This window comes from Aedes albopictus, chromosome 2 (assembly GCF_035046485.1).
Source record: "Aedes albopictus strain Foshan chromosome 2, AalbF5, whole genome shotgun sequence".
Taxonomy (NCBI): Eukaryota; Metazoa; Arthropoda; class Insecta; order Diptera; family Culicidae; genus Aedes; species Aedes albopictus.
The window spans coordinates 27,795,972-27,807,735 of NC_085137.1; the positions used below are offsets into that span (position 1 = coordinate 27,795,972).

Below are 11,764 nucleotides of genomic sequence, written 5' to 3' on the forward strand. Positions count from 1 at the left end.
AGCCTTTATGAACGTTATTGATGTCTTCACATACCCGTCTCCAGTCCTTCCGTTTGGCTAGCCTCAATTCTCTGTTGTATTCTGTAAGGGCTTGTTTTTACCCAATCAGATGTAAATTTGGCTCTATTGAACAACCTTCTAGATTTCTTTCTCAGTTCTGCCAGCTTATCATTCCACCAAGGGACACCTCTGTCGGATTAGGCAGCTAGCATGATATTGGGTTTCTTATTGATGTTTAGACTACTGTGATAATTTGAGAATCCACTGAATCATTATTTCCCAGCGACATTTCACACTAATCAAACTGATTTTGTTTACCTGTTGTGCATCCGACGCCCCTGTCATGAACTCAACGGAACTTGTGTATGCCAGCCGCTGTGAAGTCGTGTGCGAAATTCGACTGTGATGATAATGAATTTCGTCCGAGTCTAAATGGGTGCAAATGTCGCAATATGTATGATGAGATCGTTTTATCAGTAATCTCATCAGAGGCATTTTCCAACTGTGAAACAGACAAGATCTGCTCACTCTTAGAAATTCCATTCATTAAATAAAAGCGTGGGCTGAAAGTCTCTTAAATAAAGACAATTCAATCAATCAAAATAAAAGCGTTAGATGTCCCAGTTAGTTAGGGACTGTCCATTAATTACGTAAGGGTTTATGGTGGTAGGGGGGGTTTAAAAAATCTTACGCGCCATACAAAAAATTTTGGGTTCTCATACAAAATATCTTACAAGGGGGGGAGGGGGTATCGAAAAATCGCTAAAATTCCCTTACGTAATTAATGGACAGCCCCTTATCTTTGGGTTTCTATAGCTTTCATTTAAATTTGATTTGGCTTTATAATCGAACCTGATATGATGATTCCTCATCAGAAACATGCCAGTTCGCGATCCTATCTGATAGCAGATAGCTGCAATGTGTAACATCTGAAACTTCCTGTCGAAAAGCAATAATAAAAGTTGGAGAATCCCCTTTATTGCATATGAATATGTTATTAGAGGAAATGTAATTCAAGAGATCCTCACCTCTTTTACTAATATCTGTACTGCTCCATATGGTATGATGGGCATTTGCATCGCACCCTATTACAAATTGGGCGTTTATTTTGTTTGCAATACATAATTAACAAAACTTACGACCCCATCTTTGGCACATCATCAAAGTCTTCTGGAAAATATATAGAAGCAATGCATACCTCAGTTTTTCCTGGATTGTTGGGACCTTCATTTTAATCGCAACAATGTCTCTTGTAATAAATTCAGTAATAGGAAGCAATCAGTGAAGTACTAGATTGAAAGTAGTGAGCTGGATTTTTGTATGGTGAGATGATCAATTCTCCGTTTCTGCAATGAAATGGTGCAAACAGCTTGGGTTATTTGATTTCTTGCCTAATTTGATGCTGTTTGAGCAAAAGTTTGGGTAACTGTGTTGTTGTATTATTTATTTCTTGCAACTTCAACAACACAGTTACCCAAAGTTTTGCTCAAACAGCATCAAATTAGACAAGAAATCATATAACCCACGCTGTTTGCAGCATTTCTTTGCAGAAACGGAGAATTGATCATCTCACCATACAAAAATCCAGCTCACTACTTTCAATCTAGTACTTCACTGATTGCTTCCTATTGATAATTGATAATTCTTGGATTAGATCGATTTTCGTCGTACAAGATTCTACACTTCTGCGAAGAGCAACACATTACCCTTCCATTATTTATCCAGGACTCTTGAATTAATCCCTCATCTGAGCACAGCTGAAGCACCCTTCGCGTGGTGAAGATTTGTTTGAATAATTTTCATGGTAGGTACTCATTTTTTTACTATTTATAGGAGAAAACTAAGGTCCACTGCGTCATTAGATAGGTAATAGAAGTTTTCTTCACCTGGGCTTAACTCGAAATTCGGGTGACTTAGGGTATTTTCAGCAGGTTTGTTCTCTTCATCATGAAGGGTTTTGTCGATCAAATTGCCTGAAACTTGGCCATATAATTCAGTTTTGTTGGGAAGCATTTGAGGCCAACTCTGGGTTCTACAGGTTTCAAAAAACCCCTTATGGCGAAGAGAACAAAACTGCCGAAAATACGTAAATTCCCCTAGTCAAAGCAGGTATAACGTTTTAGATTCTGTATGTTACCAAATATTTAGCGTGAAATGTGCTATTAGATCAGATTAACCGGAATTTCAACAAAACATATCACACCATGTTCTTCTAAGATATGCTCAATCTAACTTATGCATTACTCTTCTCCTATCTTCCAGTATTGCTCTTTGCTTCACTGGCGCTGTGTATGCCCTACTGATGTCACTGTTTATCCTTATATCACTACTAAAACAGGTGAGATGCGTTGTAACATCAAGTTTACAAATTAATTTTATACAATTGCTTCATGCGTTTGTTCATTGTAGACTTGTCTGATTTCGCGCGGCTACACCGGAACCGAGTGGCAACGAGGCGAGCATATCAACCGGCGAAATTGTCTCGTAAACTGGAAGATGTTCTGTCTGGGACAATAAATATAGGCCATCCCTCTGATGGCCTGGCGACAAGGCATGATCAAAAGTATGAGCATTATTCTATTATTATTATTATTATCGTTAATATCCGATACACCTAAGTACGTATTTTTAACCATTTTAAAACATTCATCCTTACATTCATACCAATACCATACCCAAGAAAAGAATTCTCGCGTTCGAATTGAAATACCTTGTGAAGGTATTACCAACAGCAAACCAATGAAATACAGTTGAGTTTTCTGTTTCATGTTTTTCCTGCTCCCGTACGATTACGATTGATTATGAAGAACAGATAATAATTAAGGCAAACATATTACATTGAATTATCACTTAAGTCCAACAAAACTAGTTTTAAGTAGTAACATCTAAAATAATCCGGTTTTGCTCGTACAAAATAAAAAGGTAGAGCGAAACAGTACCCAAAAGAACACTTGTTCAATCTATTATCTACATATTACAATGTAAGAATACTAAAAGTATCATCATTTCATTAGTTCAAACTCAATGATAGATCGGATGCTCCTATTCTAGATGGATTCAAATGAGCGTGTGCTGCGATAAGCTCTAGCACAGTGCTGAAATGTAGACTGATAAAATCTAGCGAAAGATATAAAACAAATTTGGCTTTATAGTATTTATTCTACTAACACTCGTAAAACCATCTGTCAAGCCCAAATGAGAGATACTTAATCAAATTTCGAAGTCCGAAAAAATATACTCTATGCAAAGCAGTACATTAATATACGTATTACAGCACTCGACCCCAGACCCACTATGTTTGGAGTTCATTTAGGACGAATACGTGCTCTTATATTGGTCAGTTGATATTTTATGAACTCTAGGTTCGGAAGTGATTGCATTTATCACTTTATGTAATCCCATAGCATTCGTTGCACGCGTACAATTTCTTTATCCTTCTAAATACATAGTACCGAAAGCGTACAGTTAGCAAGTGCACAATTTAGTATCGAGTTTCTCCACATTGTTAATCGTATAACTTCTATCACACACAAACAACTATCCAACAAAAATAGGAGAAGAAGCATAACCCGCGATTCTTCGATCATACACCGTGTGAAAGGTTCACGGTGTTGCATCGGATTCCTTTTACCAATGGAATTTAAGTCATAGTTATCAATAATAAGTTACGTGCCCATTTATCACACACTCTAGAAGCGATCCGTCTGTTGCTGTTATGATTATTCAACGAGATATCACAGCTCCATGATCTCTGTCGCGTTTATTGGCCAGTGTTGGGAATACTCACTTGCGAAAAGTTATACTCACTTGCTTCTATCTCAGTCCAGAAGCATGCTATCCAAAAATGATGTTTGAAGGGCTTTTAGATTGTAATTTAATCTAAAAGTTTGCCGAATAAAGAAAAGGTTGCAGACGCATACCAAAACCGTGAGAGAGCTGTGAGCACAAGGTGAGTATAAATTACCTACACGAATTTTACTCACCTCGTACTCACAGCTCTCTCACAACTTTGGTATGCGTATGCGGCCTTAACTTTATTCGGCAAACTTTTGTATTAAACTACAATCTAAAAGCCCTTCAAACATCATTTTTGGATAGCATGCTTCAGGACTGAGCTAGAAGCAAGTGAGTATCACTCTTGCAAGTGAGTATTCCCAACACTGTTATTGGCATAGTACAATTCTCTTTTTATGCACTGGAGCTGAGAGTGCATTGAATCAGTGCGCGAACGTTGGACTGTTAGGACTGCCCTGTCCCATTTGACTTTTCACCATTATCAATAGTGCTGAATTTTCAATATTGATGCTATGTATTGAGGAATAAGTCGATCTGTGGAAGTTTTGAGACGATTGAAATATGTTTCAGGTTTTTCAAAGTTTTATATGGCAAGAGTTTTCAAAATTCAAATGTCGTTTTCTCAATTCTTATTTTCTACAGATGGAACTATTATGCGAGAGAGGGCAGTACAGGTTTTACTCTTGAGGGTTTGAGATAAGGCCAAATGTGTTTCTAGGACAGTATCTGAAGAAGTTGAGGGGAAAGCCGCTCTAATGTAAGAAATTGAACATAACACGAACACTTTTGTACTCGAAAAATGTGTCTTTATTCTCAAAAAATCGGATACTCATAATTCGTCGATTCCGCTCGCAACGGTGGATCTTCAAGTGATGATCCAGATGTATATCTACGTCTTTCCTTCGTTCCCTTATTCTCCGGCGAGGGTTTGCTTCCTTGATCAGAGATACTGCGCTCTCGAGCCGCCGCCGCCACCACCGCCTTATTCGCGTCTTTTTCCGCTTTTTTCACGATGAATCGAAACGACAGCGCATTCCCTTCGCCCAGATAGTGTTTGATGGTATTGAACGAAATGGCGACGCAGTTGCTTTCCTGTTCCATCATTTGTTCGAAGTCTTCGCAGTCGGCCACACACTGCTGGACGAACTTCATGCGAGGAACGCCGGTTTTCGTCGGGGATCGGATATCCAACTCGTAATAGTACTGCTGAGCTTCAACGCGTCGACCAAAGTAGATGATCATGAAACAGAGCGTGCGTCTTTCAAGACACGCCCGATAGAAGAAGAGGAAATCTTTGCTGAAAGCATCAATCAGTTTGACAACGGATTTGGGTTTGTTCGCGATGAAGGCGATCTTGACTGCTTCTTGGAAGTAGCTGAAAGGCGTTCCTAGTTCCCGATGGTCCTTCTCCAGATGTTCTTCCACTTCGTGCTGTTGTCCAGTCCAGTTGCATCTGGCATTAGATAGATCAAATGATATAATTCGACACTGATTTTTCATTTGGGCCTAACTGACATTTTCGAATTCTCTTCATCGATCCTCTCTTTGTGTTATCACAGAATGTGTATTGAGTTTTTCAAATATTTTTTGGTTGAAATGCGAAGAAGACGACTACAGGTTGCTATAGAACCAAAAAGAATAATGATTTTGTTTGTTTTGATCAAGTTATTAGCGAAAGAGAGAGTCGACGAAGAGAAATCGATCAAGTCAGTTAGGCCCTTATGAAAAATCATTGTCGAATTGACAAAATTTGAACAAACAGAAGATCAATCATGATCATCAACGCTAATATTGTGGTGAAGTTAATGTTAATGTTAATTAGGGGCATAGAAGCATAGTTCCTAAAATTGTGGTTTAAAATTGACTGAGTTATAGCAGAAAAGTTCCCAAAAAGAAGCCTTGCTGAGCTAGTTCCACTTCCCTATTTAGATTCAATAGTTTTCATATACCTACCAATTGATTTATACATATTACTAGGGTGCGGGTACCGGTTTTGGCCAGTCTTAGGGAAATCATTTTTATGAAAATAACCAATAATCCAATGAAAATTACCAATGTGTCAAATGAAAGGTTTCGATCTATACTTTATAAGAAAAATGCAGAAATCAAGCTAATACTTGATTATTGTATTAAAAGTGGCACTGGCCACTGGCGTTGTCGCAGTTTCGGCCACTGGCCATTGTCGCAGTTTCGGCCATATTTTCAACTTTGGTTTATATTTTGGCCAATCACGTGTATTTCTTATGGGACTGGAGTGGCCGAAAAGGAAGCACCCTGGCCAAAATAGACATATGGGAGCGGTTTTTTTATGGAAATTTTTTTTTTCTTACAGTTTTTAATCAAAATGTATGGTTTTCACAGCTGTAATCATCATATCATATTAGAATCTACTAGTAAAGAATAAATTTATGCCGACTAAGATCGTAACAGGCTGAATACCGCACTGGTGGGTACAAATCGGCATAGCCGTTTTGAAGAGTTAAAATGACTGTTTTAGATTTATTCCTTGTTCCGTAAACTATATGGGTTGAATAATTCCTCCAGGAATTGTTCTAAAGCTTGCTGCAGTGATTCCATCATGGATTCCTCCAAAAATTCCTTCAAGAATGCATCTAGGGATTCCACCAGACTTTTCTTTGGGAATTTCGATGTTCCTCCAGTGATTGTTCCAGTGCTGTTTTCGCGGTTTCGTTCAGGAGTTTCTCCAGAGATCCAGAGATTTCTTCAGGGATTTCTCCACTAGAGATTGCTGCAATAATTCCATCTTGAATTATTCGAAGAAATGCTTTCAGAAAATTTTACTAGAGATTATCTAAAAACAATCCAGGAATTGCCTAAAAGTTTTATACACAAAATCCTTTAGGGGTCCATTCCAGTCTTGTAAACATTCGACACTTTTCACTTCCTTCATTTCGTTGCCGCAGTCGTGTGTCAGATTGCTTTGTTACATTCATGCGCTACCGTTACCTCTTACACAACACGAGCGGTAGAACGAAGATCAATAAACATAAGAAAGAGTCAAATCAATGTCGTATGACACGATGACATTTGCCGAATTCTAGCTTTTCGCATAGATTTTCAACCAATTTCGATTATGAATGTTAATATTTGTTTATTCTTGCATGTTGCATTTAATACGACACACATATGGCCAACACAGTTCTCATAATCGAAGAAGACAGGAATAACAAAAACCGAACCGTCTCATGAAGACGCAATCGTGGTGAAGTGCATTCGTTTGGCATTTTTGTTTCGTACGGTAGTTTAATTGCGTGTGTTGCGAATGTCGGAGTCAAAGGAGGTCGAATATCGACGAAAAGGTTCGAATGACTGTGATCTCTAACAAGACTGGTCCATTCCATTATTCCTTAAAAAATTCGTCTAGAAATAACTGCAGATATGGATTTCATCATGTTTTTTATCCAGGGATTATTACACAAATTCTTCCAAGAATATGCTAAGAAAACTCTCCTGTGATTCCTCATGGGATTGCTTCCGGGATTCCTCATGGGGTTCCGTCAGAAATTACTCCAAGAATTCTTCCAGGGATTCACCTGAGAATTATTTTAAAAATGCCTCCAAGCACTCCTGTTTGGACTCCTTCAGGAATTTCTCCTGGTATTCTTTCAGAAACTCCTCCACGAACTGTTTAGAGATTACCTTACGAATTCCTCTGGGGTTTCTTCAGAAACTCCTCCAGAGGTTCGTTCAGTAACTGCTACAGGGATTCCTCCAAGGGTTCCTCTACGTACTCTTATTAGGATTTCTTCAGGATTTACTAAAGTATTTCAGCAATTTCTTCAATACTTTCTCCGGGGATTATTCAAAAAATCCTTCTGGAATTCACTCAGAAAATAATCCTTGGATTTCTTCCTGGAATTTTCAAAAGATTCCTCTAGAAAATCCTTCAGGAATTGCTCCAGGACTCCTTTGTGAATTCCTTCAGGGATTTTTCCAGGAAGTCTTTCAGAGCTTCCTCCAGGTATTCGTCTAGAAAAACTCTTGAGATTTCACCTGGGATTCCTCCACGAATTCTTTCATGGATTCCTCCAGTGATTCTTCAAAAAAAACCCCCAGGGATTTCTCCACGCATTGCTCATGGAATTCCTCATCGAATTTATGCAGGGATTATTTCAGGAGTTCCTCTGGAGATTTCTCAAGAATTCCTTTAGGAACTTCTCTAGAGATTCTACCACGGATTCCTCCAGGAATTCATTCTGGGATTCCTACAGGAATTTACCCAGAGATTCCTTCAGGAATCCCTCCAGAGATTCTATCTGAAAATTCTCCAGTGATTCAAGAAAACCTTCCGGAAATTCCTCCAGGAATTTCTCCAAGGATTCCTTTCAGGCATTCCTCATGAAATTCATGCAGGGATTCCTCCAAGAGTTCCTTTGAAGATTTCTCAAGAATTTCTCGCGGATTTCCTCCAGGCATTTCTCTAGAGATACATCAAGGTATTCATCTAGAGATTCTACCAGGGATTCGTCCAGGATTTCCTCCAGGGAATCTATCTGAAGGAAAATCAGGATCAAGAAAATCCTCCAGAAATTCCTAGAGGGATTTCTCTACGGATTCCTCCAAAAATTACTCCAGGAGTTCCTCTGGAGATTTCACCAGGAATTTCTCTAGAGATTTCTTCAGGAATTCCTACAGGAATGGTTCCAGGGGTTCCTCCAGGCATTCCTTCACGAGCTCCTTTAAAGAATCCTTCAGGAATTCCTCCAGGAATTCTTTTGGTAATACCTCCTGGCATTTCTCCGGGAGTTTCTCCAGGGATTTCTCCAGGCATTCATCCATGATTTCATTCATGGACTCCGCCAGGGATACCTTTAAGAATTCCACCATGAATCACCCCAAGAGTTCCTGCTGGATTTTTTCCAGCGATTCATCCGAAAATTCTTCCAGGGTTTCTTCCAGGAATATATTCAGGAACTTCTCCACCAGGAATTCCTTCAGGAATTCCTCTAAAGTTTCTTCCAGAGATTCCTACGATGATTCCTCAATATTCCTCCAAGAATTCCTCTGGGAATCCTTCTAGGAATTTCTCTAGAATTTTTTTCGGAAATTTCTCCAGGGATGCATCTAGAATTTTTCTAGAGATTACTCCAGAATTTTATTCAGAGTTTCCTCCAGAAATTCTTCCAGGTATAGTTCTTCAGAAGTTCTTCAAGAATTCCTATAGGGATTTCTCCAGGAATTCCGCCAGAAATTTGTCCAGAAGTTCCTCAAGGCATTCCTTCTCGAAAAATTGTTTAAGGGATTTCTTCATTGATTCATCCAGTAATCCCTCCTGGGATTTTTCCAACAATAACCATTTGATTCTTCCAAGAATTTCTCCAGAAATTTCTCTAAGGATTCCTCCCGGAATTTCTCAAGAGGTTTTTTTTTCAGAAATTTCTCCATAGATTCCTCTATGGAATACTCCAGGAATTCTTCCAAGAATTTCTGCAGGAAGTCCCCAGGAATTTCTCCTGAAATTCCTCCAGGGATTCTAGAGTTCCCTCCAGATATTGCTTCAGAAATTCCTTCAAAAGTTTCTCCAAGAACTCCTCTAGCTTTTTCCTCCGGTATACTTTCAGAAATTTCTCCAAGAATATCTGCAGGGATTCCGCCAGAAATTTGTCCAGACGTTCCTCCAGGACTTTCTCCGGAGAATCCTCTAGAAATTGCTTTGAGGATTTTTCTAGAAATTCCTCCAGGGATTACTCCAAGAATTCCTTTAGAAATTCCACCAGGAATTTGCCCAACAATTCCTTCAAGGATTCCTCCAGAAATTTGTCTAGGAATTTCTCCCGGTATTCTTCAAGCGATTTCTTCCGAAATTTCTCCAAGGATTCCTCCCATATTTACTCTAAGGAGTTTTTCAGGAATTCCTCCAGGTATACTTTAAGAAATTCCTCAAGGGATTCCTACAGGGTTTACTCCAGGAATACCTGCAGGAATTTCTCTAGGGATTTCTTCAAGAGTTCCTTTAAAGATTGCTTAAGGAGTGCTTCCATGGATTCGTTCAGAAATTCCTCTCTGGATCTTTTCAAAAAATACCTGAAGAATTTTTTGGCCAGATAATGGTTGATTTCGACCGTCTATATTATTAATTTGCACAAAATTGGTCATAACGCAGGAACGAAGAAAAACCACCATCTTGAAAATTTTACAGAATATAGCTGCCAAAATATTTGTTGTGGGAATTTTTCCGAACTTCGAAAATAGTTTTTCTGACTTTCCCAAACAATTTTCCTTAATTGTGGAAAACAAATTGCATTTTGTATTTTTTTTTTCAATTGCTGAGAAAATTAACTTACGATTTCACAAAAAAAAAAAACATTGTGTCAATGATGCTTCCTTCTTAAGTTATGATTTTTCAAAGAAAACGGCTCATATAGCACATCTGGCCAATTCCACAAAATTGGCCTTAATTCAGGAACAAAGAAAAACCACATCTTGAAAATTTTACAGAATATAGCTTATCAAATTTCCTTTCGAATTTTTATTTTATTTTTCGGGACTTCGAAATAGTTAATTATGCAACAAGTTGCAAAATGATGATTTTTTCAGCACGAGTCGTACATTTATCCAACGAGGCTTGCCGAGTAAGTAAAAAGTGCGAACGAGCAAAAGTGCCGAAAAGTGCTACTTTTCAGCACTCTTAAGAGTGCCGAAAAGTAGTACTTTTCGGCACACTTGCATTAGGGGTGAAAAGTAGGCCATTTCAGCATACTTCAGCCAACTAATGTTCAACTTTTCACCACACAACGTAATTGCAAAAATAGTTCTTCCGATTTTCTAACCGATTTTCCTCAACAGTGGAAAATTATGTGGGAAACAAGTTTTATTTTGTATTTTTTTGAATTACTGAGAAATTTTGCTTATGATTTCTCAAAAAAATGTGTATACGATGCTTCATTTTTGAGTAGTTGGTGTCTGTGGAAAATGATTGCTCTCCGGAAAATTAGGGCACCTAGATTTTTTCAATTAAGTTTTTGTTTATATATTTATATATGAACCCCACCTATGACAAAAACTTCATCAAATTCTGACAACCTTTGTATCAATTTGTACGATAATAAAAATATCATTGTAATAGGATTTGTAAGCAAATGATCTCATCCTCGGTGTAGTTGGTTTGCCATGCATTTCCAGAAGCAAAAGAAAGAAAAACAGAAATCATTCTTACGGTTTTACGTCCAGCTCATCGAGAATGCACCGATACGGACGAAATTTACACTCTTCCAAATGGTTGTCCAACTGGGATGCTTCGAACAGCCAAGTGCATCCGGACTCCTTGAAATCGCAAGGAATTTTAGTTTGCTTTTCCAACTTCTCGATTGGATTCTGCTTCCTGCGGTTGAACGGTCGACAACACTGGAACGACGAAATATCAAAATTAGCCATGCATATATGTTGCGAAGAGCGCACTCCTGCTCATTCTTATCGCTCGTCTGTTTGTGTGGTCAGCACTCTACGACTATCGGAAATTCAACAGGCACTACTGATTGTTCTTTTATGGAAAAACTGTCTATAGGTAGTGTTTGTTTACTTGTGATAATCTGTCTGATTGTAGCAACTTCGATAAACAGTTAAAAAGCTTTAAGAAATGTTCCAGGATTCAGCAGTTCTGTTTTATATCAATGAATCCTGGACAATTCTGCGAGATAGATGAATACGTACCACGCAAGGTCGTCCACGCTTATCGTTTACGCAGAGTAAACATCCTACGTGACGATTACTGCATTCGTATATATCCCCCGTGGGATACTTTTTGCACAAAATGCACTTCAATTTACTGGACTCCATCCGCTACGTCTAAATATGTGGACAATGCTACTCACTCAATCTATCATTGACTGCAATATGACTGAACTGCACAACGAGAACTGTGAGACTGGCGGACCTGCCTCAACGATTGAGGGTGCTAGTTGCGCGACAAGAGTGAGTCATAAAGCAAACAACTTTGGAAAACCGAGAT

General features: G+C 38.5%; 2 protein-coding genes across 5 annotated transcripts in view; one reads left to right on the forward strand and one right to left on the reverse strand.

Annotated features, from left to right (window-relative positions):
* Positions 1–3,695, forward strand: part of LOC109416792 (palmitoyltransferase ZDHHC23-B) — a 33,418-nt gene extending 29,723 nt beyond the window's left edge. For all 4 annotated transcript variants that reach the window (XM_029864178.2, XM_029864179.2, XM_029864180.2 and 1 more), the window contains exons 4-5: positions 2,263–2,338; positions 2,410–3,695. In XM_029864178.2, coding sequence (XP_029720038.1) covers positions 2,263–2,338; positions 2,410–2,517 — 184 coding nt within the window. In that variant the 3' untranslated portion in view covers positions 2,518–3,695. The remainder of the gene's footprint in view (positions 1–2,262; positions 2,339–2,409) is intronic.
* An 884-nt stretch (positions 3,696–4,579) lies between these two features.
* On the reverse strand, positions 4,580–11,608 carry LOC109416793 (E3 ubiquitin-protein ligase siah-1). The gene is made up of 3 exons (XM_019690853.3): positions 11,467–11,608; positions 10,973–11,160; positions 4,580–5,248 (listed from the first exon to the last, which is right to left on the reverse strand). Exons 1-3 carry the CDS (start codon positions 11,590–11,592, stop codon positions 4,609–4,611), a joined length of 954 nt encoding a protein of 317 aa, XP_019546398.2. The 5' UTR covers positions 11,593–11,608; the 3' UTR covers positions 4,580–4,608.
* Between the last annotated feature and the right edge of the window lie 156 nt (positions 11,609–11,764).